Below are 27562 nucleotides of genomic sequence, written 5' to 3' on the forward strand. Positions count from 1 at the left end.
AGTCCAGCACAGCCCATGATAACAGCTAATTCGTCAACTCGTCAAGGCCCATCTGGCCATCTGGCCATCTCGTTTGCTACCTCCTAGGCCCAGGGGCCTAGCACAACAATACGGAAAGACCCTTTTAGGAAAAGGAAACGACGCGTCGCAGAAGCTTCCCGTTCCATCGTTCTTCGCAGTCGCGGAGACACCGACGCCGACTCGGCGACTCCTCTTCGTCTCGTCAAATCGACAATCGATCCAAGGCGGAGCGCCAGAGCCAAAGCTGCGGAGACGGGAAAGCGAAGCCCACGGCCGCACGGCACAGGCGCACAGCGACCGTCGTCTCCCGCGCCGCGCGGCGCGGGCACGCCGCACGCGGCCTCGTGCCCTCGTCCCGGCGTCTTGCACGAATGAGGCAAGATTGCTACTCAATGCTTTCTTTAGTAATTCATCTTGAAACTGATTTTTTATTATTCCATGTGATGCGTACTATACTTTTGTAGATCGTAGGTCTATGAGTCTATCCGTCTATGGCAGTAGTGTTAGGAATTTATCTAGGGTTTTTTCTTTGCACGATTATAGCACTAATGTAATGTACTAAATTTAAAATTTCAATTCTTCTCAAATATGCTAGGTAAATCATGGAGAAGTATTTTAAGAGAAAGGCACCAGAGTTGGATAGTAGAAGTCTACAGGATATCAATTGGGAAGAAGAGATTAAATATAATCCGGGCTTAAGGAAACAAATTGATTCTTATCAGTCCACACCGCTGGCCTGCCTCTCTGCCTCCTCCTGCAGGCAGCGACGGCTCGCTACGCCGGCCGCTCCGTTCTCATACCCGCAGCCGCAGCAGCACTGGTTCCCCATGCCGGTCGCTCCATGCTTCTCAACGACTGAGCAGCCACGGCACGCGTCCTGTCCCTTTTGTCGCACGCCCAGTCCACGGGTGACACCGGCACAAGGCACGAGGGACGAGAGGGCCTGTGGTCCGAAGAAAATCCGTGCCTCCGTCTTCCTGTTCACCAGTTCATATGCCTTCGAGTTCATCATTGTTAGTCATTTCTCATGTGAACAAAAAGATCCGGGTAATTATTCATGTTGTGACACTATTTATTTCTTTCTTGAAAGTATTTTTAGGAACGGTTGGTGGAAGTGTTTTTTTACTCCCAATAATGTCTCTTAAATGTATCATGTGTTGTTTTAAGTTCATGCACTTGCATCGTTGCATATCACCCAAATACGCTAGATGTGCGACGCGTGGAATTGAAGAGCGAAGTTGGAGCCGATACATAAGTTGTTGTATTGGTGGCCAGATCCAGAAGACGGAAGAACTGGCTGGAGTACACTCTATGTCCGAAGATGTTGTCAAGCCGGTTGATGGGGGTAAAAGTAACGAGTACCCCTCAATCCCTTAATCGCCTGTCAACGCTGGAACACTAGAAGGACTAGACTAGCACGACCCAACAAGGGGCTGACCCGAGCCAACCTCGGCCCACCAAGTGCGGTCCAAGACAAGCCGAGAGCCCATCGGCGGCTGCCTCCGCCGCGTCCGACCTCTGAGAGAGTGCTCCTCTCAAGCCGACCCCCACGGGAAGGCCTCCGCCTCGTCCGACCTCCGTAGGAAGGCTCGGCCTAGGACGACCCTTGTGGAACAGGACCGCGACGTGGCGGCCTGCCAAATCCGTAGCACGGAGACCATCATCGGTCAAAGTAGAACCCACGTCGGTGGACATGACCGATCGCCCACGCCTCATCACGAGTCGGAACAGCCGCGACAGGACTGGGATGTGACAGCGCCTCACCGATGGGATGGTGCTCAACCACTCCCCTGGAAGTTAGCACCGAGGACGGGAGGACCGTCCGGACGGATGTGAAGACCGGACGGCCATCCCCTGCTGACACCAACGTCATCGACGGGGTGTCTGCTGACACCAGCACTGTCGACGGGGCGTCATCTACAGTGCGCCAGGCCATTTCCCGTCCGCCATGACTGCTACAGTGCGGGAAATAGGGAAGGATGACTGCCATCGACATCAGCAAGGACCGAGGACCCCATCTTGATTGACGGATGAGAAAGGGGATCGGATCACGTCCGACCCCCACGGTTTCCTCCTTTTTACCTTCCACCATTTTGTATCTTACCCTCCGCTTTCCTTGGGACTATAAAGGAAAAAAGGGGCACCCCTGAGTACATGACTGAACTCTCACACGCTCACCCACACATACACACTTTCACGCAACTAGAGACTTGGGAGCTCGTTCCCTCTCTCGTCTATTTATAACCCCTACTGCAAACTTGAGTGCACTAGCAGAAGAGCTCGAACTGGATTGAGGAACATTCTGCCCGAACCGGTATAAACCTTGTGTCGAATCCTTGCACTACCATCCGAACCAGTAACGCGCACAGAAATTTACTAGCCGGTGATATATAACACCGACACCGGTGCAAGCTAACTAACTGACTTTGTGTCGAATTTCTAGACAAGTCTCGGAGCATAACCCATTAATTCAAAATTATGCAATGTTTTAATTAAGTATTTAAGTTCCTAAGAGTTGAATGAAACCATATATGCATGTTCCCTAGGTTCCTTTGTGTTATGCTAGTTATGTGTAGGACGCTAGTCTTGTCCTGCTTAATTAAGACCGGTAGAAGTAGAGTGACTATGTCACTCGCGAACTTTAGGATATCTCATTGTGGGTACTTTATTTATTCAATTATTTCACATGGGAAGATTGGTACTAGGCAGGGATGAGTGTAACGACCCGGCCGGGAGAACGGTTAAAATCTACTCTGCACGTTGAGTAAAACACACCTGCTAAATAATTTTCTTTGCGCTTTCGTCCTCGCTTCGCGCAAAAAATTACAACCGGAGTTATTTAGCCTCCCTGGGCCTGGTATTTAAATTGATCTGGCTTCCCTTCAACTGGGACATTTTCCGCTGATGAACAGTGCCACGGCTGCTACAGTGCGAGCTACAGTAACCCGGGATTCGGCCAGGCCCATCTGGCTCATGGGCTGTTACAATGAGAATAGTCCAAGTGAGGTTGGTATGGATATGTAGCCTGGTCCATGTCAGCTAAGGTCCGTTCGTTGTTGGCCGTGTTGATCAAGTTCGAATAATACTAATCACATGCCAGTAGTAGGAGGTAGTCGAACCCGGTAAACTCATTACCTCGGTCACTCTAGTGTTTGAACTGATATCTGCTTCTCCGGTCAAGTGCTAATCAGTAACTCATGGCTGACCCGTCGTAGGTATCGGTGGGGACTAGTTACTTGGGGTCGAGGAGCAGTTCAACCATTCTGTAGTGGTCGTCGAAAACGGTTGATGTGTGTGACTCGACGGGGTTGCATACATCGTGTGATTAGGTTTTTCTTGCAAGGAATTGAATAGATTCGCCGCCACTCTCTGATAAGAGAACCTTGATCGATGTTTCACATCATAAGAATTAACATGATTGTTTGTGATTGTTGTTATTAATTGTTGCTGTTACCAAATTATGTGTTTCATTCTAAATATTTTATTTATGTTGCAAACATAGCAGATAAGTAATTTTTACTTAAACGTGTGCTAAATCTTGAAAGTAAAGATCTACTTTTAGAATTTTTTTTGGGCAAAACAAACCCACCATACAAAAGTCTTGAATGCTAGGAGCCGGCTAAGTATATATCAATAGATGTGTAAGTCTTGCTGAGTATTAGTTGCTCAGAGTTGTTGACCATATTTTAGGTATAAGCTATTGCTGGCTAACCAGAATTCACATCGGTGGGCTCGATGTGATGTCCTCGTTTTTATAGTTATCAATTTATTTTATTTCGTCTCTATTAAAACTTTTCCTTAGGTTAGATTCTTTTCGCTGCTATTACATCTGATGTGCTCTAATTTGAAAGTTTTTAAATATGATTATATTATTCCTTATTTTTATAAAATTGTGTCATGCTGGTACTATATATCTGCACTCATCGTTATGCGAGACTTCTGGTGTTCGTTTTGATCGAGATTATCCATGGTTTGTCGGGATTTACCCATTAAACTACGAGGTTACATTGTTTTAAGTGTGTGGTGACTTGATTAATTATTAAAATGATAGTAAGCGCACTTAAAGCCAGTTTGATTTGGAGAGCTCTACCATTTAAGCTACATCTTTTTTATTTTTTTTACGACTTCTCTTGAACGTCATTAAGATTATGGTCAAATGCCATTAAAAAAACTATAGTCAAATTTAATACCCAAGGAGGGCTTAGCGGTAACGGTATAGTATGTTTTGTATGTGAGGACCAAGGTTCTGTTTGGTATAGCTCCGACTTCTTCTAAAACGCTGGTGAAACAGCTTCTCTGTTGAAGCAGTTTCTCATGCTCATTTGGAAAATCAAACGTTTAGCCTCAGAACCTGACTGTTTTTAGTTTGGACACTAGACTAGAGAAGTGAGAACAATGCGCGGTCAGATCACCAAGACACCAAGGGGCAAGAGAGCGATCGATTGCCTGCTTTTTGCCGGCCAGGCCCACATGCAGCCTCTGGCCGTTTGGTTGCCCGCACAGGGCTTCAGCCTGGCTCTGCAGATACGAGATTTTTTTTTTCGTTTCTGGCGGCCTGGCTCGCTTCGTGCAGGCGGCTATTAGCGTATGATTAGCGTGTATTAAGTGTTATTAGTGATTTTCAAAGCTGGTTAGTATTTAATAAGGTATAATAAGAGCTATTAAAGAGTACTCGTATAAAATACACATCATATTGACAACTGTTTTTAAACAATTTTCTTATGCAACATGCACTATAGCCTTGCTAGAAGAAAACAGGTAGCCAATCATGCTGTTTTTCATCCACCCAGCCTAGCCGGCGGTGGGGCTGTGGTCCTCTGTTATTTATCTTATCGGCCAATTCTCCTTCACAACGTTCAAGGCATGCTGTAGAAAAATGTTTTAAGCAACGAGACATTATACAAAAGTAAAGAACATATATTGAAGCGTTTTTAGCATTCACAAAATCAAATGGTCTATTAGCCAACCATCAAACTATGGGAACAGACACGTTGGCCGATTCTGAACAAGTTTTCTGATTACAGGAAGGAAACTCCTTCAGAGCTCTGTGCAATTAAGTGCACCTATCGGAATTAGAAAGCCCATGGACGCTGCAGACCTTCAAAAGGAAGGATCTGTGCTTGCGCGTGCCATGCTCAACAACTCCATCCGAGGTGATCCTTGGTCCTCCAAACAGCAGTTGGAGTCTAACATCCGAGAATTCTCAGATGTGCCTATGAACGCCGGGACCTTTCACAGTTGCGCACTTCTTTGTGAAGTAAGAATGCATCTCCTTGGTCATTGTTGAAGGTGCGTCGCTCAAAGCTACATACTGTGAGCTGCCTTAGTAACCTCTCGAGACACGAGTAAAGACAGCTCTTGGGGTCCTTCATGGCTGGGTTCGTAGACAGGACAGCTGCGTTCACTGCATCCGCCACGAATTCACGCTGGGGGGAGTCCAGCAGGTATCCGATGCATGATTCTGCAGGCTTCTCATACGCAAGCAGGGCCACACTCTCCTGCAGAAAGCAGAACATTCACCGTTCAACTCATTAATAGTGTTTTAGCTCATTCAAATTGGATAATCTAGCAAGTTATAAAGATCTCCGAATATTGGTTTACAAACGCATTGGTATTGTGGAGGGCAATGCACTCAACAGACCAAAAGAACCCAACAAAGAAAAATGGCATTACCTTCAGCAACCCCTCGAAAGCTTTGTGCGTCAAGAAGCTTGCCAGGTTAGCACGAGCATATTTCACAGCATCCTCCAGTTGTTCAGCCTAATGCATTAGATAAACATGAAAAGCGCAAAATAATCCATGTCAACCAAAAAACAAACGCCAGAATATCAGTGCTGCAATAAGAGGGAACTGCCAAATAATCACCAACGATGTCATCGAAACTACTAACAAGCAGCAATTAACCAGTTACCAACATTTTTTTGAAGTACATCAATGGCTGGATTTGGAAACTGGTCAGTACTCAGTAGTGGTTAGAGCATTCTTTATAAAAAAAAGGTTGATTAGAGCATTTACTAAGCAAGATTGCAAGAAATTGTCAACGGTTACCTGAATGTGAGCATTGGTGCCCTTATGATAATGCGACACAATTAAGATTTTGTTCCACTTTTTAGCAATTAAACTGAAGCTCCAATCTATATTGTAGTTAATTATTTTCCACCTAAATGGTAAGCTGCAGTGAACACAGTTGTGTAAAATTACTTGACCGGGATATAGCATTACATTACTAGTTTGATTTTGAGCTATACCCTTCTCAACGAATTCTCAGCAAATGACAGAAGTTAATGCATATGCGTGTTCATGACAAAGTTCGCTACTTCTGGAAACGCTGCAACATAGAAGTGGCAAAGTGGCAACTAACATACAGTGGTACTACAAGTCCAAATACAATCTATTCAGCATATAGTATTACATTAGTAGTTTGATTTTGAGCTATACCCTTCTCAAAGAATTCCTCAGCAAATGACAGAAGTTAATGCATATGCGTGTTCATGGCATTGTTCCCTACTTCTGGAAAAGCTGCAACATAGAATTGGCAAACTGGCAACTAACATATAGTGGTACTACAAGTCCGAACACAATGCATAACCTATAAAGTACAACAATTGATTTTTTTTAATATTCAGATCAGATAATTACCCTGATATATTCTATGAATCTCTGAGAATGGAGTAAGAAGCAAATAACCGATTTATCATCCTGCAAAGCAAAGAAATTCTCTCTTAGAAAGCACAAAGAATATAAATAAGTCTTCTGAAAAACATGACTCAGTGCCCCACAAGATGGAGTTAGTTGTAGGGACACAGCCCGATACTATTTGAGATATAGTATCGGTCATATAAGAATTTTAATAAAATGGAGATGACAAATTAAATCAATATAAGAAAAAGTGGAACTACCTTTATCACTTGTGGATACCATTCCTCTAATCTTTTGAATGTAGAGTCAATATCTCCACTCATGATAAGCTTCATCAAATCAAATAAACTGTTTTCAGAAAGCAGAAGCCATAGCGGAGGCAGAAAAGAAATTAAAAGAGGGCAATATATCAAATCAATAACATGCACAATATCTGTATGACACAATGGAATGATGTGGACACATGTAGTGACTACAACATATTGGCACTGCACAACCAAGATATGGAATAACTCAAGCTTGCAAGGCGGCTGAGAAAAAAAAACTAATCATCACTGTGAGGAACAGAAAAAACCAGCTAATGAGCTCGCCCACATGCGATTTCAAAAGTCAATGTAGAACTTTCCAGAACATAATTGATTGGCAGTAACAACAAACAATAGTGAGGTCACCCTCATAACAAACATAAGCAGTAAAATAAAGAAACTCGGCACAATAGTCTAGGAACTGATTTCTGATTGTCAGCACTTCATCAAACAGGACAAAAAATGAGCATGTGTAGTCCTGTGTAACTTTAATAAATTGCTAACCGGATTTATCCACAAAGATGCTACCTAAGAGACAAAATTGGATTCAATGAGCAATCACATTAAGTTTCGAAGCTCACCTGACGCAAAAGTTTTCTGTGGCTAAGTCCATACGTTTCTGGAGGTTCCCTATGTCCATTTTGGCGACTGCCAGGGGGATCAGTTGCATTTGCCAAATCAAAAGAATTTAATGTATCTTGGTAACCATAATGTAGCAGATATGAACGGACAATCCTGTTACAAGTTAATGGCATATATCCATAAGATAAGGCAACATGAGCCACAGAACACATAAGCCAGTAATTAAAACAATTTAGTAGAAGAACATAAACAAGGTTATATGGAAATGGAAATGAAGATATGCAGATTAACACAAAATGAACATATCGAGGCATACACATGACTGATGTTCTCTTCCAACTTCAATTTGTTCGTCATCGATTGTTGCCTCATTTTCTCTTCGAGTATATAACCTTGTTAGATAAAAGAAAAATATATCAACTAAAAAGCTACCAACCTTGTACACCAACTGAGCACTCATGAACCTAGTGTTTAGTAAATGGGATAAAACCAGCTATATCATCAGCTCATCACTAAATCCAGTTATGCACATCACACGCATAAACTCAACACCATGTCCTTATGTAAAAAAAGGACTGCAGTTGCAACTGTCAAACATAAAGGAACATCAAATGTTTTTTTACGGCAGCATATTTTAGCAGTGGCTGGCAATAATACGTCAAAGGGCACATACAATCGTAATGGCTTTCAATTGAATTTGACAATGTGGCTAAATATGACAAAATGCGATGCATAATTTATAATGGAAAGTGAAGCATGCACCATAGATGCAGAAGATTACTATTGATATACAGCTAGTGCCATCAGTAAGGATTCAAGTTGCGACAAGAAAACTATAAAATTTTAGGTAATTGTAGGTGAACTAAAACATCTAGAATAAACATTTTGCCTCACCTCAATGTCAAAACAGAATGGTTCTTTACCAAAGTTCACAGTCAATCTGTAACAACAATAAAGACTCTTAGTCCTGAGCAAGTTGGAGTAGTTTAGAGATCAGACCAAATAAGAACCACCAACAATGAGGATATAGATTACAGAATAAATAGGCCCCAGATCAAGCAAAATAAAGCTATATACTGCAGTACTGTTTTCACTAAAAACAAAAAATAAAGCGCCGAAATTTTGAACACTGCATAATTGCTTGAAGTGGGTATTTTACACAAAATAAGTCAGCTTCAATGCAGTTAGGAAATGTAAGCTTAACTTTGTAACACTTTCAGTTCAAACTTCCAACATAAATCATCGACTTAACTGTTTACTCGCTATATCTTGTGATGTTGAAGCTACAAATCATATTGACATTGATGAAGGTATATCTGAGCATTAAACAGGGAGTCATTAACTTGTGTTACAATTGAGGTTTATGTATTGTAGCTTATTGTCCCATTAGAAGGGAAAATGTATCATCAATGTGTAGCTGCTCACAATCTACATGCAAACGATAAGTGAGCAGATTGCATTTTGTACATGTATCACTATCCAAGCTGCAGAAAGCACCATGTCTGCCAGATGTTTCTGCAACTTAGGTTGAAACTTGAAATACTAGGGGTAAAATGTAACTTAGTCCAATTAGCAATTATATTTCACCTAAAGAACAACTACAGAAGGTGGCAGCTTACTCTTCACCCTGACTATGAACTGCAACGGTAGGATATAGTGGACCTTTAATTTCTTTTGGAAAGGCTCCAACCAGAGATCCATTTTTCCTGCAAGATGCTCCATGCAATTAGATTATAGTGTAGCAATACATTTCGAAATATAAAGTACACAAGGCAAATACCTTTGAGAGTAAGATAAACAAGAATTAAGCATACAGTTTACTTCAACCTGAATATACAGGGGATGGCATACCAAAACCAGTGAGGTGTTGAGGCAGGTGCACATACAAGACCATCATTCTTTTTCCATATTCAAGATTCGGCATACTACAGATTTATAGTTAAGAATACTTGCAAAGCTATACAGCTTCGTGCTTAAGTACCAGAAAAGTATAATGGTCATCTTATGTTCAGAAAAAAAGACCTAGAAGGTTACTAATAGCCAATCAAACAAGCAAACACTATCAAGGTACAAAGAACTACCAAACTTACGTCAAGAAAAATTCTTGTGACAAGTAGTTGATGCCAGCACCGATTGTGTCGCCAGATGTAAATTTGGCCCCGAATGGTTCACCTTTCCCTTGACCTCGGTAAAGATGGCCATCATCACCGTGGTATCCACAACTGTTAGGCTCCCAACTGGGAAGAACAGAGAGGAAAACTTTGAGATAAAAATCAATTAAACAGAGTCAGCTTAACTATTTTTGCATATATGAAGGCTCAAAATAGAAAAGAAGGGGTATTATTAGCCTATAAATATTGCATAACATGACTTACAACTTGATCGGAAAAAAAACATGACTTACAACTAGAAATGTAGTACATTCATAGCTGAAGAGGCATATTATCTACAGCATGAAAAAGACCTTACCAACAAGTAGTCTATCCGGGTCCACTTAACTACTTTATGCAGCTTTCTAGATCAAATTTGCACAGATTTAGAGATGTGATGCAATTATCAGAAGGAAAATGACAAAAACAGAAACGCAAAATCGGAATAATCAGAAAAATGGAGCAGCAAGGCGAGGGCCCTCACCCCGGTTGTCGCCGCATCTTGAAGCTTTCGCTTGTGAACCCGATTGAGGTCTGCCCCTTGTAGCCGGCGTTCTTGACCCGCATCTCAAAGTAGTACACGGCCCGGCGCGTGGGCGCGGGGCGGTCGGCTTGCACGACCCCGACGTCGTGGCCATGGTGATGGCTGCCGAGGTATTTGACGGACAACTTGTCGGTGGAGACGACGGCGAAAAGTCCAGAGCTGTTGACGGTGTTGAGCTCGGACGGGAGCGGCTCAGCATCCAGCTCCGCCGCCGCACACTCCCACTCCGCCGGGGACCGCCACCGCGACGCCAGACGCATCGGGTCCACCGGCGTCCCTGCCCCGGGCGCTGCCGCCGATGCCGCCTCCGCCTCCTGGTTGGCGACCATTCGCCTGTCCAACCACCCGAGAAGGAAAAAAAAATAAATGTAAAGGAAGCTGGAAAATCACCGAAAATATTGGGGAAAACGAGCACCGATTCGGACCGAACCCTAGCACCAGAGAAACTGCGGGAATGACGATTGTCGATTGGATGGGCGCGGAGCTTTACCTGGAAGCGGAACGGACTGGATCCGGCGTTGCTTGTAGTTGCGGGCGGGGTGGGGCCGTGGGGGTGGATGGGAGGCCAGGGGAAGGAAGACGAAGAGGATGAAGAAAGCCTGTCGAAGTGTCGAAGAGTTCAGGAGAAGCAACTGGTGATGTTGGTGTTCCGGTCTGCTAAACTGTGATGCCTCGGTTCGATAAACTGTTTTTTGTCCCCTGACAAATGTTTTGTTTTGATAAACCGTGGTTTTTCTAAGCATGGAGTCGGTAAGATAATAAGATGGATATTCTGATTTGCTAAACTGTACATTTTCTATGCGGTGAGTTCATGATAATACTTTAGAGGCGAAATATAGGCTAATATAGGCCCTTAATTTTCATCTCTGGTCAAACCCATTCTATTATGCTCCGTAATAAGGCCGGTTTCAATTCAAAGTTTTATTATACGATTATCTAGAACAAAAACTATGTAACTGAGCCGGATGATTTTTATGAGGATGAAATTCTTCTCACATTCCATAAAACCCCGCTTCTCTTTACATAAGTATCCTAGTACATCAGTAAAATTAAATGCTTATGAAACTCCACTAAAATTGGCCAAATATAAGATTTATGAAAAATCTTCTTCATCCTTGACCGACTCCCCTTCTAAATTTCTCTACAGTTTATTATGACTAAAATATATGCAAGTGAATCAGTGTAAAGTGTAGTGACATATATGCATTAGAAGCTAAACATCATAAGTATTTGATTTGGGACATAGAATTTTTTGTAACCATGAATCGCATTATGCTGCGGGCACATGAAGAATAAAATTAATTGTTGCATAACTATGTACCATGGTGTAAAATGTTGAAGAAAGTTGAGCAAATAATGACATAAACAGTGAAATTTGAAAAAACCAAGGTGAAAAAAGAAATTTTGCATGTAACTCGAATGTTTAGATCGCCTAACTTTACACTCAGAAACATCACATCGAATGTTTGGATGCATGCATGGAGTATTAAATAAAATATATTTACACTTTTTTGCGCGGATAAGTTGTAAATCACGAGATAAATCTAATGGGCCTACGTAATCCATAATTTACAACAGTGATACAACAGTAACCATCCACTAATTATGGATTAATTAGATTTATTGGATTTGTCTCGTAATTTACAACCCATCTATGCAAAAAGTTTTGTAAATAGATTTTATTAATACTTCAAATTAGCAAGATTTTCTTTCAAATTTTTTTGTCAAAATAATCTAAACACGTCCTTATTATGTAGTATAGTATCAGCACGGACGAGTAGGATCCAAAAATGAAAGGCTTTTTTATAGCAAAATTTATAGAGTTTTTCATTACATCATAACAGGGTTACAATCTAAAATGAAACCTGAGATACTATATTGACCAATTTCGAAGTTGAGAGAGAGTTTGACCCTTGTAGTAAAGTTGAGAGAGCAAAATATCTACTCCCTCCGTCCCAGAAAGACCGTAGTTGGAGAATTTAAAATTTATCCCAAAAAGACTGTTGTTGAAAGAGTTCATCATTCGTGAAACCCACTTCCATCTGATTCCAATGCACAGAAATTTTTTCGGGAAAAATAAAAGGGTCTGTCTCGCTGTCGGGTGACTGAGTTTTTATTTACACATAAGTCACCCAACAATTTGTCCCCCCTATCGGGTGACTGATTTTTTGTTTACACGTAAGTCACTCAGTCGGACTATTGGATTCTAATCAAAGTGTTTGGAGAAAAATGGCCCAATCTGTCTGTTGGCCTTCTACATGTTGGGATGTTTTCTGTGTATTTCTAATAGCACTACAGTAATTTTGGGCTGCATAATGTGGACTATTATTCCTAATAGATCTGTTGGGCTCATACATGTTGGGTTGTTTTCTGTATACTTGGTAACCGGCTTCGGACCATAAGACAAAAGAGGATATTGAAATATGTAAAAAAGCACAAAGCAAATTGTTTTGTCGACATTAGAGAAATATAAGCAGCCAAAAAAGATTGTATGATAACATTGTGCTCAAAAACAGCAACTGGAAAATGGATCTGGTCAATGAAACGAAACAATTTTGCCTCAAGATAAAAGATCATGAACCACACTAACTGGAAATGGATCTCGTCAGAAAAAGGCTTCTAGAAACAAAAAAAAACTGATGATAAAGCAAAGAAAAACATTCCAACACTGAAAATAATCAAATAAATATCCATATGGTAGACTCAAACTAAAGTAGGACAGATTTCATTACACCCTTAGAAAAGTAGCACTTAAATATTACATATATTGTTATCTGCCAACCTAGATAGTAGAAGAACAGTTTGCTACTACAATTTAGATAAGATAACAAAAGGAAAGCAGTGCAGGAGTGCTTGCTTCTATCAGCTTCTTCTCAAGAAGTGAAGATCTTCTAGTTTTCAGAACCAAAATCAAATCATCTTCGTAACTCTGGGATGTTGGTTGACATCATCAAAAAAAGGCATGTAATCAGCACAAGGTATTTTCTTGTAATAATTTATGTAATAAATTTACAGATAAAAATATCAAAAATTATGGTAACACTATAAAATAACATTAATGTGTTGTAATTAAAATGGTTTACAAAAAGCCCAATAAACATGACATTACTTGACTTAATATTCTAGGCAGGCCTTCTATATTGTAGTGCACGCAGGCCCAATAGACATAACTGAAAAGAAGGGGAAAAAAGCTCAAAAGGTATCATGCATTGATTAGGAGGAAAAGAGTGCCAGTTCTTCAATCTTAGCCGCCAAAACCAACATAGGTCACAAGACAAATAAAAAGGATCAGATGAAATCCCAGTGCCCTGCAATGACTTCAACAGAACCATAAAGAATGAAACTTCATCACGGTCAGACATCATTAGAATTATCAAAACCACATTATAAAATAAGCTATATAACTGCTATTAGAAATGCATCCATCACCAACAAAACTAAGTAACTAAGACCAGCTCAAGCAAATGCAAGTCTGGAAGATGGACAAAAAGTTAATGACATATACTTAAATTGTTACTGATTTACTGAACACAATATATATGCTTGCTGGTTCCAACTAATTCCCAAGATAAATATACAAGTATGATAGTCAGACCACCAACCCCATTCACTAAACTGAAAAATCCTCCTCCAAACAAAAATCGGTATTAGGTCTCAACCACCCTTGGTCAACCCAGTTAATTCATCACTGAAACAACAATCAGAGACCAATTGCTTTTGCCAAAGAAAAAAAAATGTATTGCTTATCAGCCATATAACAACTCATCAAAAGCTTAAACAATTGAGGGCAGTTTTTTAGCGAGAAAACTGTATCAGCTGACTCCTGACTTTGTAAGATGTCTCTGGAGATGCGCTAACTTCACTGATTACTATTCTAGGTTCTATTTTTTAAAAAAGATAGCAGTACAGATAATGTGATAGTTTGTGGTTAGTGTTGGGCATGACTGCAGTCAAGATAGATCACCTAATTAAACATTGTAATGGTTCAACTGAAAAAGCACTCAACTGAACATTTGTGATGTCTAAGGTTTTTTGCTAACCACAAGAAAATATGATGCACATATCTTCCTATGTTGTCCATCACTACAATCAACCAGTGAACGACCATGGGTGCGAGCGTGCGTGCGAGTGTGCGACGAACGTGTCGGGCTCTCAGCGAATGACGAGGCCGTTAGACTGAAAGCGGAAGGGAAACTAACAGAACAACACAAAATAGGTGCATCCACAAAAGAGTAGAAAAGGGAATCGACTACATACCTGGCAATCGAACCACAAATCAGTACACACAAAGGGCCAACCTCAAAAGGAAATCAAGAATGCAACTTTAACAAACCTCACTGCAGGCAAAAAAAATGTCAAGGTAGGTGAAGCAATGGTGCTTGAATTGCTGAAGACAAAGAACACAGGTATAGCATATAAAAGAGCTAGTATTATGGTTCAAGATCAGTTATGGTTCAGGATCAGTACACACAAATCTAGCACTGTAGAAATATGGAAGAAAAAAAACCATTCTGAAAAAAGTTTGACCCTCTGGCATCTCACATGCATAGCATACAATATATTGTATTTTACTGCTAAAAACTAGGAAATTACAGTATTAAACCATGGTGTAATTCTAGAATAAATTATTTGTAGTTTTCTAGCCATTGATCAGGAGCGCTAATTAACCAAAAAAATGACCAAACAGCAACCACATATAAGAATACATGTAAAAGAGCTACATGAAGCAATCCAAATTTTCCCTATGTCACTGACAAACAAGACTTTTACTTGAAAATCAAAGTCATCTTTGATCAAATTAGGGCTCAATGAAACTTTTATGACAAAAAATAGGAACATGAAATTCTTAATTTAATGAAGATTAAAGGCATACAACTCATATTTAGTCAGGTGTACCTCTTCTCAATGCACTTGTCTGTATAAAATTAGGTGTACCTCTTCTCAATGCACCTCTTCTCAATGCACTTTCAAAACATGTTTGTGTAAGCCTGCAAATAGTAAAACATGGAGCATTAGACAAACCAGCAGACAAAGACATCCATATAGTTGAAGCATAACATTGCTATAATCACTTTCATAATGTTCTGATTTCAAGGAAAAAATGTCATGAGCAATCAGTTGGGTTTAGGGTCAAATCCGTGCCTATGAGCAAAAAAAAAAGAAAATAAAAGAATACATCAGGCAGAAGAAACGAATTCTGTTGTATAAGCAGGAAACTGAAATTCAGGATCAGTACACACAAAGCTAGCGCTATAGAAATAGGGAAGAAAAAGAAATAATTCTAAAAAAGCTAGACCCTCTGCCTTCTCACATTTATAGCATACAAAATGTCGTATTTTAAAGTTAAAAACTAGGAAATTACAGTATTAAACGAGAGTGTAATTCTAGTATAAGTTACTTGTAGTTTTCTAGACATTGATCAGGAGTACTAATTAACCAAAAACAAAGGTGACCAATCAGCAACCACAATGAACAAATATTGTATGTAATACCATACTACTCATTAACATAAGTAAGAGTTAATATATCAAAGTAATAATCCCCTAGCCTCTTAAAAATAATTCTATGGTAATAAAAATGGAAATGCAAAACTCTAAAACAAAAGTATGTGCAGAAAAAACTTTGAACTTAAAGTATGTTCATATAACATTAAAAGGCCTTCAAAATTTAAAGATGAATATTTGCAGCGAAGGAGAAGTTCTTCACCTGAGTTCTCCTCAACCTCAACTCCATTTCTGCAATCCTAGAAAGTAACAGGTCAAGGAGAAACTAAGATACTTGGGTATATTTGGCACCGAAAATCCTAGTGAAGTATTGCTCACTTATGTTTTATAGTAACAAACTTCAAAATTGCAACACAAAAGGATGGTGTATTTGCAGATTGAGTCCACAATAAATCTTAAGCTCTCAACTCACCAAACTAAAAGAGTAAGACACACAAGTATTTTTGTTGCAACCACATATTTGGTATTATCTTGTTCTCTTACATATAGAACGATAAAAGAAATTTTAGTGGAAGATGCTAATGGCCATGATGGCCCCTAGCTCCTACAATACCACAAAGTAAAGGTTAGGAAGAAACTAGAATGTTTGGGTAAATTTGAAATAGAAAATCAATGCTCAATTTTAGGTTTTATAGTAAAAAACTAGACAATTACAATACTAAATGATGGTGTAATTATACTATAAGAATTCTGAAATTTCAGGCCATGTTTTCATATTTACTTGATTGCTAAATGAATCATATCAGGACTGCAGATCAAAGTTTCAATAAAAAGAAGTTTTCATCTATGAATGAGCAAGCCAATAGAAGAGATAGGACAGACCGGAAGAAAAACATTCTCATTTAGTAGCATATTAAAAAAAGAGTTTATATTGATTAAAACGCTCTATGCAATAGTACTACACGACTTGGGAAAATCAGATAGGTGTGGGAAACAAATGCATGCTACAAAGGGCAAACTATAGTATTAACTATGTACAACCATATGTTGCTCTACAACCAATACCTACATTGTCTAATTGCTATACAGCCAACACCTACACCTACACTCAGCCCACAGCTAGAAAGATAACTTGTAGCTTAACAAGTACATAGTAACAGGACACAAAATAAGTACATGAATAAACAAAGACTAAACTTGGTTTAGATTGTACAATAAACAAGGTAGTGACATAGCTCGACATAGCTCAGATTAAAAGGTTCAGATTTTATATAATCAACAAAATAAGATTCAGACTTTGTATAATCAAGAATAGCCAACATTTCCGATAATGATCTGGTGGGCTCTAATGGTACCTAAACATGGATTTTGTGCTGGTACATAAGTGCTGCTTGGGGAAAGATTGAAACTAGTAAAGAAAGAAAAATTATTGCAATTACACAAAAGAATTTATAAAATTACAACATAACATACTATAGTATTTTTTTCATAGTTGGACTATAATTCTTAATGCTAGGACTTAAGAAGATTATTTCTGTAGTAATACAAAGATTATTGCTAGCCAAGACATATACAAAGTGAGTACCTTTGAAGTTAAACATGGACAAGGACAACTTTGAAACATCATAAAGGGGATAATCATTGTCTGAAATTTTCCTATGAATACTAGAGAGCAAGACCTCTCATAATACAACTAGACAGCCAATTCTGCTATTAGTTTTTATTTCCACAAAGAGGACAAGAAAAAACCATGAGAGCGGACAGAGCAAGTCGTGCATGATGGGTATACCAATCAACAAGTAGCCTACCTGTCTCCTGCCGCTTGGAAATGTTGAATTTATCAAACACTTGGCGAGCACAACTGCTAGCTCCCAAACCTTCCAGGAAATCTATACATAAAGAAACAAGAGCATCGCAAACACTTGAAAAATTAATGAATGTACCATACAGGTTGTCGATTATATCTCACAAATATAATACAGTGTGAAAATCACATGTCAATATCGAGGAAAAGAATGGACAGACAAGAAAAATAGAGTTTCAACACTGGTATCAATAATCTGGTACGTCTTATTGGTCCTTTACCAGGGAAAAGATTGCGTTTGTAGAAGAAAGGCAGTGCTCCTGTATTGACTATATTTTTCAAATCACATTTCCCACTCCTTGAAAACAGCATCAGGCATCTGGGTGCTGGGCACCACCTGCTATCAAATTTGCACAACAAAAAAACAAATGTTGATTAGGAATCCCCAAAATTGGACCCTAACATGCCTCACCACAAATCAAACTAGTTCAATGGATAATGAAGAAAACCCCAGAACGCACTCAATCCACCCATCCACTCTCTCTTTGCATGCATGACTGACTGTCTACACAAATTTCATACAAACCCAATTCAAAGGCTCATGAATTTAACTAACAGATAAACAATCTGTTGAACACAGTTGATTTTTAAAAATCATCGGAACACATAGACCGTGTTGAACAAGTCCTACACAATTTTGCTTCTAAAACATCATCCATGATAATTGGCTCCTCCATCCAGCTACAAGTGCGAAACAAAAAAATACCCAACACAAACTTAATCTTCTCACATAGCTCATGTATTCCAGTAAAAAATGTAGGTCAAGCATACCAGAAAAAAAGCCGATGAGATGGGCACGTATGTCAAAAAATGGAATAAAAGCAAATACAAGATAAAAAATCCAGAACTAAAATTGATTATATTTGGATGAACACAAATCAGATCACCGCACCAACCTGATGAACAGATCGATTGGAAAAGCTCAAAAGGTGACAAACACAACCAGATGGCAAGGAGTCGTGTCAGCCAGACCCAACACTAACCTGACGGCCATGACAAATGCAACAAGTTTTTTCCACAGACGACATTGATCCACGGCCACAAATGTCATGAACAAGTTTGAAAGAAGTGACAGTGACATGTCTGCAACTATACGTGATATGTGAATAGATGTATTGAATTAAAAGTAATTAGTACCGACAAGGCTACGACAGCATAAGTTTAGTCCAAAATATAGAAATGAAACTAAATAAACTAACTACAGTTTAACTTAGGAATCTCTACCTACGATTCTTGGACCAAAAGCTGGCCTGTGAACATGGCCACGTCGCCGCCAATTCCCGTGCGTCAGATCGGCCGGACGAACGGCCAGGGTCATGCACTTCCTGAGCTTTTTACAAAAGACCCTTCTATTTAGCTGAAATCAACCCGCGGTCCAGCGAAGCACGCAATCCTCGCACACCTCCCTCCTCGGCGCGAGCGGCGACGCCACGGCTCGCTGCCCGCGGCGGCGCGGCGCGCCAGGCTACCCACCGCACCGCCGTGGAGGAGGACAACGAAAGAAGAAGAGCTGCAGTGTCGAGCTGCCCGGCGGTCAGCCGCACCGAGCCACTGCGCCGCCACACCTCCCGCCGGGCCACTACGTGCCGCCAGGGAACCACACACCGCTGATCCTCCGCGCGCCACCCCGCTCCTCCTCGTCGCGATAGGTGACGCCACGTTGGGCTGCCCGCGCCACCACGCTGCGCCGACCTACCCATCGGGCCGCCGCGGAGGAGAACGGATGAGGAGCTGCAGCGTTGACCTGCCCAACGGGCACACGCATCGAGCCGCCACGACGCCGCGCCTCCCGCCCCTCGCCAGCTCGACTTTGCTCCCCTTCCTCTGCAGGCACGCGTAGCGCCGGCTAGCGGCGTCTCCTTCTCCCCTTCCCCGCGGCTGCCGGCTCCATCGGTGACCCATGACAGACGAGAGGCGCCGGGCATCGGACGCCAAGAGCAGGAGAACCAGCGGCCCGCTTGCGCCGGCGCGGCGGAGGCAACGCCCGCGGAAGGGGATGATGCCAGCAGCGATGGCATTGAGATCTGTTGCTTCGACAACTGCGGCACCGGCAGTAGCTCCGTGCCCCCGAACAAATCCTACTGCTTGAGTTTCAGCTCCCGATCTCCTCCTCCCAGAGATCCAATTCCCCTTCAAATGCAATCAGAAGCAGGATCTTGGTGATGACTCGACCAGGCGTGCAGCACGGGGGCCTCCGCGCCACCGGGCAGGGGCCACGTTCGGCGCTCCAGCTCCAGCTCCCGGGCGACAGCCTAGATCCGGAGGAGCGCCACGGCGAGGTCCGCCAAACCGGCATCGCCGCGGGACGGAGCGGGCGCGGCCAACGAGCGTGGCGAGGTCCTGCTACATTAGCCACGGTGCTGGCGCTGGCGCGGGCATCGTCGGGAATCGATTTGGCATGACGATCAATTGGGGGATTTTGGCTGGGACTCTTTGGTCGTCGTCACTTTTGTTACGTTTGGTTGACTTTGTCCAACGTCGCTTCAGACTTCAGCTACCAGGCCCGGTGAGTAAACAGAATAACGACTGAATGCAGCTTTCGGTGAGAAAAAATTCGACATTTCAGTTGTTTCCTAGCATAAAAGCTTTCATGAGAAAATGAGAGATGAGACGAAAGGCAGGGAATATCTACCGCACACGCTCATATGTTGGAGAAGTCAAAATGGGCGGTGCTTCTGAACATTTGATCTCTGAAACGTGTTTCTCATCTCTGGCAGGACGACGATCATGGCGAAGGACACCTTGGTCTTGATGGATCATTTGGGGTGGAAGAAAGCACATGTCTTTGGCCACTCTATGGGTTAGTCCTCCTTGGTCTGCAACGCCTTTCAATTTTGGAAGCCTGTTTCTCAAATGTGTGATCTATAAGCTTTGACCCTGCTGCTCTTGCAACCAGGTGTACTGATTTCTTGCAAGCTAGCTGCAATAGCGCCTCACAGGCTGTGAGATGTGAGTTTTCAGACTTTATCTTGTGTTGCTGAGTCTTCGGTACCAGATTACTAAATACAACTGCAAGAATAGGAAGTGAAGCAACAAGGGTTTCAACTGCAAGAATCCATGTCTGTAGTAATCTGCCCTTTCTTGAAACCCTCAATTCGAATGCTTGAATACACATCTACTATAAATTATATTAGTATTTAGGAGAAAACATTAATTTGTCTCTGCAACCTTCTATTTCTGGTAGAGCAGTCCCAAGAGATAACATGCTAAACTTCAATCAGCATATCCCTGATGGTTGCTGCGACAAAAAAGAAAGGTGCTTTTGTTAGCTAGCTGCACGGCATGGACATGGTTAAACATCCAGTAAATGCTAAGGATCCTTGAACAAGTTGCAACTATGATTGAGCAGATGCATATCCTACTTGATCTAATAACAGCATCTAATTTTTTTCCCCTGCATCTTCACTACTTGCAACATGTGTCCATCCACTATAGTATCATTCATTCAATATTGATGTGTACACTAGCTTGTAACTACTTCCTACTATAATGAAATTTTGTCAGAGCACCAGCCCGAGCTTTTTTCACGTTCAGTTTAACTTGCACAACCTTCGCTGCAACTCTAAAGATTGGAGGATTGTACCTTTGAGAAGCAAAAATTAGGTACCACATGTTCAAGGATAGTTAAACAGTAAAACAATAGCAATAAAAATATAACAGAGCCTTCCACCAAAAAAAGAAAATATACAGACTAAATTCGAATTTTAAACATTAGCTTTGTAACTCCTTGAACATTAACCTTGGTCTTTGAGAGGAGACATGTTGCTTTCACACATTGAATGCTTGCTTCGATAATTCTTTAACTGTCACATACCATGGGATTATGATATTTTGACTACATCTTTTCTTTTTGTTATGAGTCTGGAATTAATTTCCATCCCCTCTTTAGAATATAAAATCATATATTGGTACACACTGAAATGAGCTCAAAATATTAAAAACTCTTGTACATTTCTGCTACTCATCCTCAAAAAATAAAAAGAACAATACTTGTACAAAGAATAATTCAGTTACCATTATTTGTACTCATCTAAGTATACAAAGAAAAAGAACAAAGAAAAAGAAAAAAGCTAAAGATGGCTATGCGCAGCAACGCTGCGACCATTTCTAGTGATGCTAGATTGCTAGTGCTCGACATCCATCATTTTGTCTCAAGTTTAATAAAAAATTGCTTCAAATAGAAACACAAAATAATTTGTAATAAACAAATTTCTCACAAGTGGATTCGAGGTCAAAGTTTAGTGTCTGTCTCATTAATCAAATTTGAAAAATTATTATCTTGAGAACCACAAACAAAGCTACTCTAGATTGAGTGTAATCACGCTACAGACACAATAAAACATGGATGCTTGCATGATCCTGCGGTCTTGCCAAACCATATCCATATCTTCACCAATAAAATTAGTGAACCAGTTACTAGAGGCACCACTATACTACATCAATAAAGCATGAAGCCATGAATCATTATAACTAGCTATAATAGCTACCCAAATGTGCCATACAGCCACAACCAATCCATGCCGGCATGCGTGGCGCCCCCTGCGCCTAGGCCGCAACCTGGGCCTGGGCCGGTATTTCGGCCCACGGGGCTCCCCCACCTAGGCTCAATCTAGCCCGAGAGACACCAGCCGCTGTGAGCCGTCGATCGTCGCTGTTCTGGATCGGACGGCTGACCGCGACTCTCGCGGGATCAAAACCGGCGACGCCGGTGCCCCCCCCAAATCCCTAGCTTCATTTTACTCTCCCTCCCTTCTCTCTTACGCATGCGGCGGCGGCCCCAGAAGGCGACAACCATGGCGACCGCGGAGGGGTTGACAAGGCGGCGCCGCCGCGGCTTGCTCGCCGGCGTGCGCGCTCGCCGGTGGGGAGTGCGCCGCCGTCGAGCTCGCTGTTGACGGCGCCTCGCTTCTGAGCCCGCGCGCGTGCGCCCCGGCGTCCCGGCGGCGAGCGGCGGCTCCCTGTGCTGCGCTCCGGCAAGCGGCCGCGCAGCCCTGGCCCGCGCATCGGCGGTGATGGCCACGACGGGTAACTGGTAAGTCGCCGCCGGCCCCGTTGTCATCTAGGGTTAGGGTTGGAATTTCTTTTTCGATTCAAAGATCGATTTCGTTTTAATTTCCTCTTTTCTTTCGATTCACATTCGAATCCACACTCCCCATCTCGATCTACACACTAGATCGGCTCTGATACTATTGTTAGCATATGTAGGAACATCTAGGAGTAGATTCAGTTGGGAAGAACTTTACAGTGAGGAAAACCTTGCCGACTTCCATGGCGTCGTCGTGGAAGTCGAAGTCTGTCGGAGTAGTTCTGCGCTAGGGCAGCGACGCGCAGCGCAGAGGTGTCGTGGACGACGAGGTCGCAGAGGCGTGGCACATGTGCGGTGACGTCGTGGTGGTGACGGCGCTCCGGCAATGGTGGCGTGGTGGCACTTGCCGCCGCTGCAGCACACCCTCTCTCATCGGGTTAGGGTTTTGAGGTGGGGAACAGTGACGGCGGCGAACCTCGTATCCTGAGCCGTCAGTCCCCACCTCCTCTCTATAAGCTGTGCGATGGGGGCCACCAGCCTCGTCTTGGGCTGGCCCCCGATCAGGGCGCGAGGTCAAGGGATCAGTTGGCAACGGCCAATTGGTGGAGATCAATTCCAACAAACAAAACTCACTGAGCCTGTGGCGAATGCAGCTAAAGTTCTAATTAGAGCAGCAATGGTGTCAGAACAGGTGCACGGGCCGTGGTACAAGCAGTTGTTGTGAATGGTTCAATTACTGAATCTTGATAGTTGATACGCAGTGTAAATTGCTCCTTGTCGAGGTTGCAGAAACAGCATTGTACAGCGATCTGCGAGTGTTTGGGAGTCAAGATCAAGATTTCAATCTTCCTATGGCAGCGTGAGTAATCAATCTCGCCGATGCTGATCAAAACCCAGGATGATGTCATCCTTGGGGAATCATGTAATTGGGCGATGCTTGTGTGAGGATGGTATGTTCATCGTGTTACGTTCATACAGCCGACATGCTTGGCTTGTGCGATTGTCTGAAGTTTCATACTGGCGTATAGGCATGCTGAATGCATTATATATATATATATATATATATATATATATATATATATATATATATATATATATATATATACACACACACGAAACTTAGTACAATTTGGAATGCTCTCGAATACCATGTATATTATCTTCCACCATCATGCACTACAAGCTCATCTGTAAGCTGCCACAAAACTGAATCTTGACTACACCATCAGCTCACGAGGACAGCTGCTCTGCTCCGGTGCCGCCGCGGAAGCCTCGATTGTGGTATCTATCACTCTCTCTGTTCGTTTGTCTTGTTAGCAAATCAACCAGCAATGTTTTTCTCTCACATCAAATCAGCATCAGTCACTAGCCAGACAGTAGTGCTTTTCTCTCATAACAAATGAGCACCAGCCATAGCGAAGCGAACAAAGTGTGCTTTCACCATTAACTTTTGGGGGTTGTGTTCTTCAATATCTTCTATCGGTTTATTTGCTTCAAAGTTGAGTGATACATGTCCAAACCTTGACATCAAAATGCTTTTGTACTTCTTGTTTGCGATATATGTATATTGTTTAAGAGTGGTCTTCTTGTACGACTACGAGCTTTCGGTTGCCATCTGGAATTAACGGCTAAGTTTTTTTTATTGGTAATGAGTTACCTTAATTGTTTGCTCCAGTTCCAGATGGCAACAGGAGCTTTAAAAAAAAACTTTAGTACACCTTGTTTGATCTTTCCGTTGAACAACGGAACGCTAAATAAAAAAAATGAATATACACGAACAGCTGCGCACCACCCTTCTTTTCCATTTCTATTCTCAGTTTTTTTTTGTTGCTTTCTTCTACCTTGGAATTAGCCAACGAAGCTAGGGCAGTTATAGGCCCCTAGGCAACTCACGCTCGTGCTCGTCCCGGTTGCCATCACGCTCGTGCAGTCGTGCTTCCCGAGAACATATCCAGTCTTACTGCCTCTTTATGTGTTACTCCCTCCATTCACTTTTGATAGCTATATTTCACCTTGACACAATGACCAAGGAAAATAACCATACTTATCATATAATAAATGCAACACGGACTTTTTTATTAGTCCTCCAATGTTTTAACTGGAAACTCCTCGTTACTAGTGCTATTTATTGCCACATCCCATGCTAATAGCAAATATAGCTATCATTTATGAACATTTGAGTTTTTGAAATATAGCTATCAAAATTGAATGGAGGGAGTACTATATTTTAATTATACTCAAATCTATACATAAAAAATATATCTAAAAATATGTATAGATAGAGTATGCAAACATCTACTATCGTGCAAAGTTTGAGGTTGAATATGTTGGAGTAATGGGCTTGGCCCATTATTTCTAAATCATTAAAAGAATTTAAAGCCCACTATTAATGTTAGGGAATCAATACTTAATTCCGTACCGGGAATTGAGGAGGATCTCAACCGACTTAAAAGGTGGACTTCGTGTACACCACTTGTGAAGCCGGTAAGAGGAGGACGGTGAACCACACACGCGCGCGCTCGCTCGCCTCGCCGGGCCGAGGCCGAGGCGCGGCGCGGCGCGGCGTGCTGAGATGAGAAGGATGTTTTGCAGTAAAGAGTATTAAAACAGAGGGTTAATGTCGTCACTAATGACCGGACATTGAAGGCTCTTTACGATGTCCAGGTTCGTTGAACCTGAAGCACATTAACTGCCGCTCATCAAAGCCATTCATGATATCCAGGTTCGTTGAACCTGAGGCATATCGTGCCTATATAAACCAGCACCCTCTCCTCTCATCCTCACTCATCTGAAGCACTCATCCTCTCCTCTCATCCTCACTCATCTCAAGCACTCATCCAGGTACTCCTCTTCAGGAGACCTCTCCCTTCTCCCTCAGCTGCTTTATGCCTTCCCCACCGCTAGTACTGCGCGCACAGGTCTAGCGAGAGCAGGGCCTCCGGAACCTCTGCTCGCTGAAGGTCCTGCACGGGACGCGGGCAATTAGGTTTTTGGGAAGCGTCTTGACGCGACTGCTCGCTCCCTGAACGACTCCTTCGTCTACTTCCCGGCGTAACCGCTCGTGCAAACGACTACTTCGTCTACTTCCCGGCGTAACCGCGAGAGCAGGGCCTCCGGAACCTCTGCTCGCTGAAGGTCCTGCACGGGACGCGGGCAATTAGGTTTTTGGGAAGCGTCTTGACGCGACTGCTCGCTCCCTGAACGACTCCTTCGTCTACTTCCCGGCGTAACCGCTCGTGCAAACGACTACTTCGTCTACTTCCCGGCGTAACCGTTCGTGGGACTGCACTGCGAACATCTTCCTGCATCGACATAGTTCGGCTACTTCGAGCAAGACCAGTCGAATAGCATGTCTATTCCAGCTGGTAACGGCGCAACCGGTGCCTCCGGCACTGGTCCCGCCTTGGGGTACTTACTAAACCTACTCTGGTTTAATTCTTTGTTCATGCTTATTAGTGAGAATAACATGAACACATGCCTAGATATTAATATCCGGCTGCCAACTGGCAAAGCATTGTGGGATGCTCTTGAGGCTCAATATGGAGTATCTGACGCCGGGAGTGAGTTGTATATCATGGAGCAGTTCCTTGAGTACAGGATGGTCGAAGACCGTTCTGTAGTGGAACAGGCTCATGAAATACATACTCTGGCAAAAGATCTCAAAAATTGCAGCAAAGAGTCCCCATGTGTGTTACCCAATAAGTTTGTGGCCGGAGGTATAATCTCTAAGCTGCCACCTTCTTGGAGGGACTTTGCTACTTCTCTAAAACACAAGAGACAGGAGTTCACAATAGATGGACTCATAGGGACTCTTGATGTTGAGGAGAAGGCGAGAGCAAAGGACATACGTGGGAAAGGAGTTGTTGGTGCTTCAAGTGCCAATCTTGTTCAGAAGAACAACTCCCACAAGAACAAGAAAAAGCCACAGCAGAACCAACCAAAGACTAAGAAGACAACCACTTTTAAGAAGAAGAAGAAGACGGGAGCTTGCTATGTGTGCGCTAGTACGGATCACTTTGCTGTAAAGTGTCCGAACCGCAAAGGCAACGACTCCGCCAACATGGTTATTAGCGAGCCTGGAGGAACTTCGGGGTACGGTAATTTATTACCTACTGTTCTTTCAGTCTTTGGTTCACCCGAGTGGTGGGTTGACACTGGTGCTAATATTCATGTTTGTGTTGATGCTTCTTTGTTCTCTTCTTACCAGACCGGCGGGACTTTCTCCTTGCTGATGGGGAACGGATCACATGCGCGTGTTCTTGGTGTTGGTACGGTAAATCTGAAGTTTACTTCGGGGAAGACCGTGCAGCTGAAGAACGTGCAGCATGTCCCCACCATCAAGAAGAATTTAGTCAGCGGCTCTCTACTGTGTAGAGATGGTTTCAAATTAGTCTTTGAGTCCAATAAATGTATCTTGTCTAAGTTTGGTACTTTTGTTGGAAAAGGTTATGAAAGCGGAGGCTTGTTCCGTCTTTCTTTGTCAGATGTTTGTAATAAAATTGCATACAATGTTATTAACGTTGATGAAAAAAATGTTTGGCATTCGAGGCTTTCTCACGTTAATTTTGGTTGTATGATGCGCTTAGCTAATTTGAGCTTAATTCCAAAGTTCACTTTTGTCAAAAATTCTAAGTGTCATGTATGTGTTGAATCAAAACAAACTCGTAAGCCTCATAAGACCGCGGAGGCAAGGAGCTTGGCACCCTTAGAATTAATTCATTCCGATTTGTGCGAAATGAATGAAGTGTTGACAAAAGGTGGTAAAAAATATTTCATGACTTTGATTGATGATAGTACTAGATTTTGTTACATCTATTTGTTGAAGTCAAAAGATGAAGCTTTACACTACTTTAAAATCTATAAAGCTGAAGTAGAAAACCAACTTGAGAGAAAGATCAAAAGAGTTAGGTCAGATCGTGGTGGCGAGTATTTCTCAAATTTATTTACTTTATTCTGCGAGGAACATGGTATTATTCATGAAAGGACG

General features: G+C 42.3%; 1 protein-coding gene and 2 long non-coding RNA genes across 6 annotated transcripts; 1 reads left to right on the plus strand and 2 right to left on the minus strand.

Annotated features, from left to right (window-relative positions):
• Nucleotides 1–4917: 4917 nt before the first annotated feature.
• Nucleotides 4918–10894, minus strand: LOC120656067 (ran-binding protein M homolog). Its single transcript, XM_039934069.1, has 11 exons — nucleotides 10732–10894; nucleotides 10182–10574; nucleotides 9638–9784; nucleotides 9167–9253; nucleotides 8442–8487; nucleotides 7864–7940; nucleotides 7547–7700; nucleotides 6921–6989; nucleotides 6661–6720; nucleotides 5695–5781; nucleotides 4918–5519 (listed from the first exon to the last, which is right to left on the minus strand). The coding sequence occupies exons 2-11, from the start codon at nucleotides 10568–10570 to the stop codon at nucleotides 5235–5237; spliced, it is 1401 nt and encodes a 466-aa protein (XP_039790003.1). The 5' UTR covers nucleotides 10571–10574; nucleotides 10732–10894; the 3' UTR covers nucleotides 4918–5234.
• Nucleotides 10895–14132: 3238 nt separating this feature from the next.
• Nucleotides 14133–18761, minus strand: LOC120656068. Of its 4 annotated transcripts, none has more exons than XR_005667809.1 (5): nucleotides 17771–18761; nucleotides 17494–17574; nucleotides 15948–15976; nucleotides 15138–15229; nucleotides 14133–14578 (listed from the first exon to the last, which is right to left on the minus strand). It is a non-coding gene; the product is annotated as an uncharacterized LOC120656068 (long non-coding RNA). The 4 variants fall into 4 exon arrangements; XR_005667807.1 differs by having other exon boundaries at nucleotides 15948–15984; XR_005667808.1 differs by having other exon boundaries at nucleotides 17494–18761.
• Nucleotides 18762–19149: 388 nt separating this feature from the next.
• LOC120656069 lies at nucleotides 19150–21060 on the plus strand. The gene is made up of 3 exons (XR_005667810.1): nucleotides 19150–20055; nucleotides 20267–20349; nucleotides 20446–21060. It is a non-coding gene; the product is annotated as an uncharacterized LOC120656069 (long non-coding RNA).
• The last annotated feature ends 6502 nt before the right edge of the window (nucleotides 21061–27562 follow it).

The sequence above is a fragment of the Panicum virgatum genome, chromosome 1N, assembly GCF_016808335.1.
Source record: "Panicum virgatum strain AP13 chromosome 1N, P.virgatum_v5, whole genome shotgun sequence".
NCBI classification, from domain to species: domain Eukaryota; kingdom Viridiplantae; phylum Streptophyta; class Magnoliopsida; order Poales; family Poaceae; genus Panicum; species Panicum virgatum.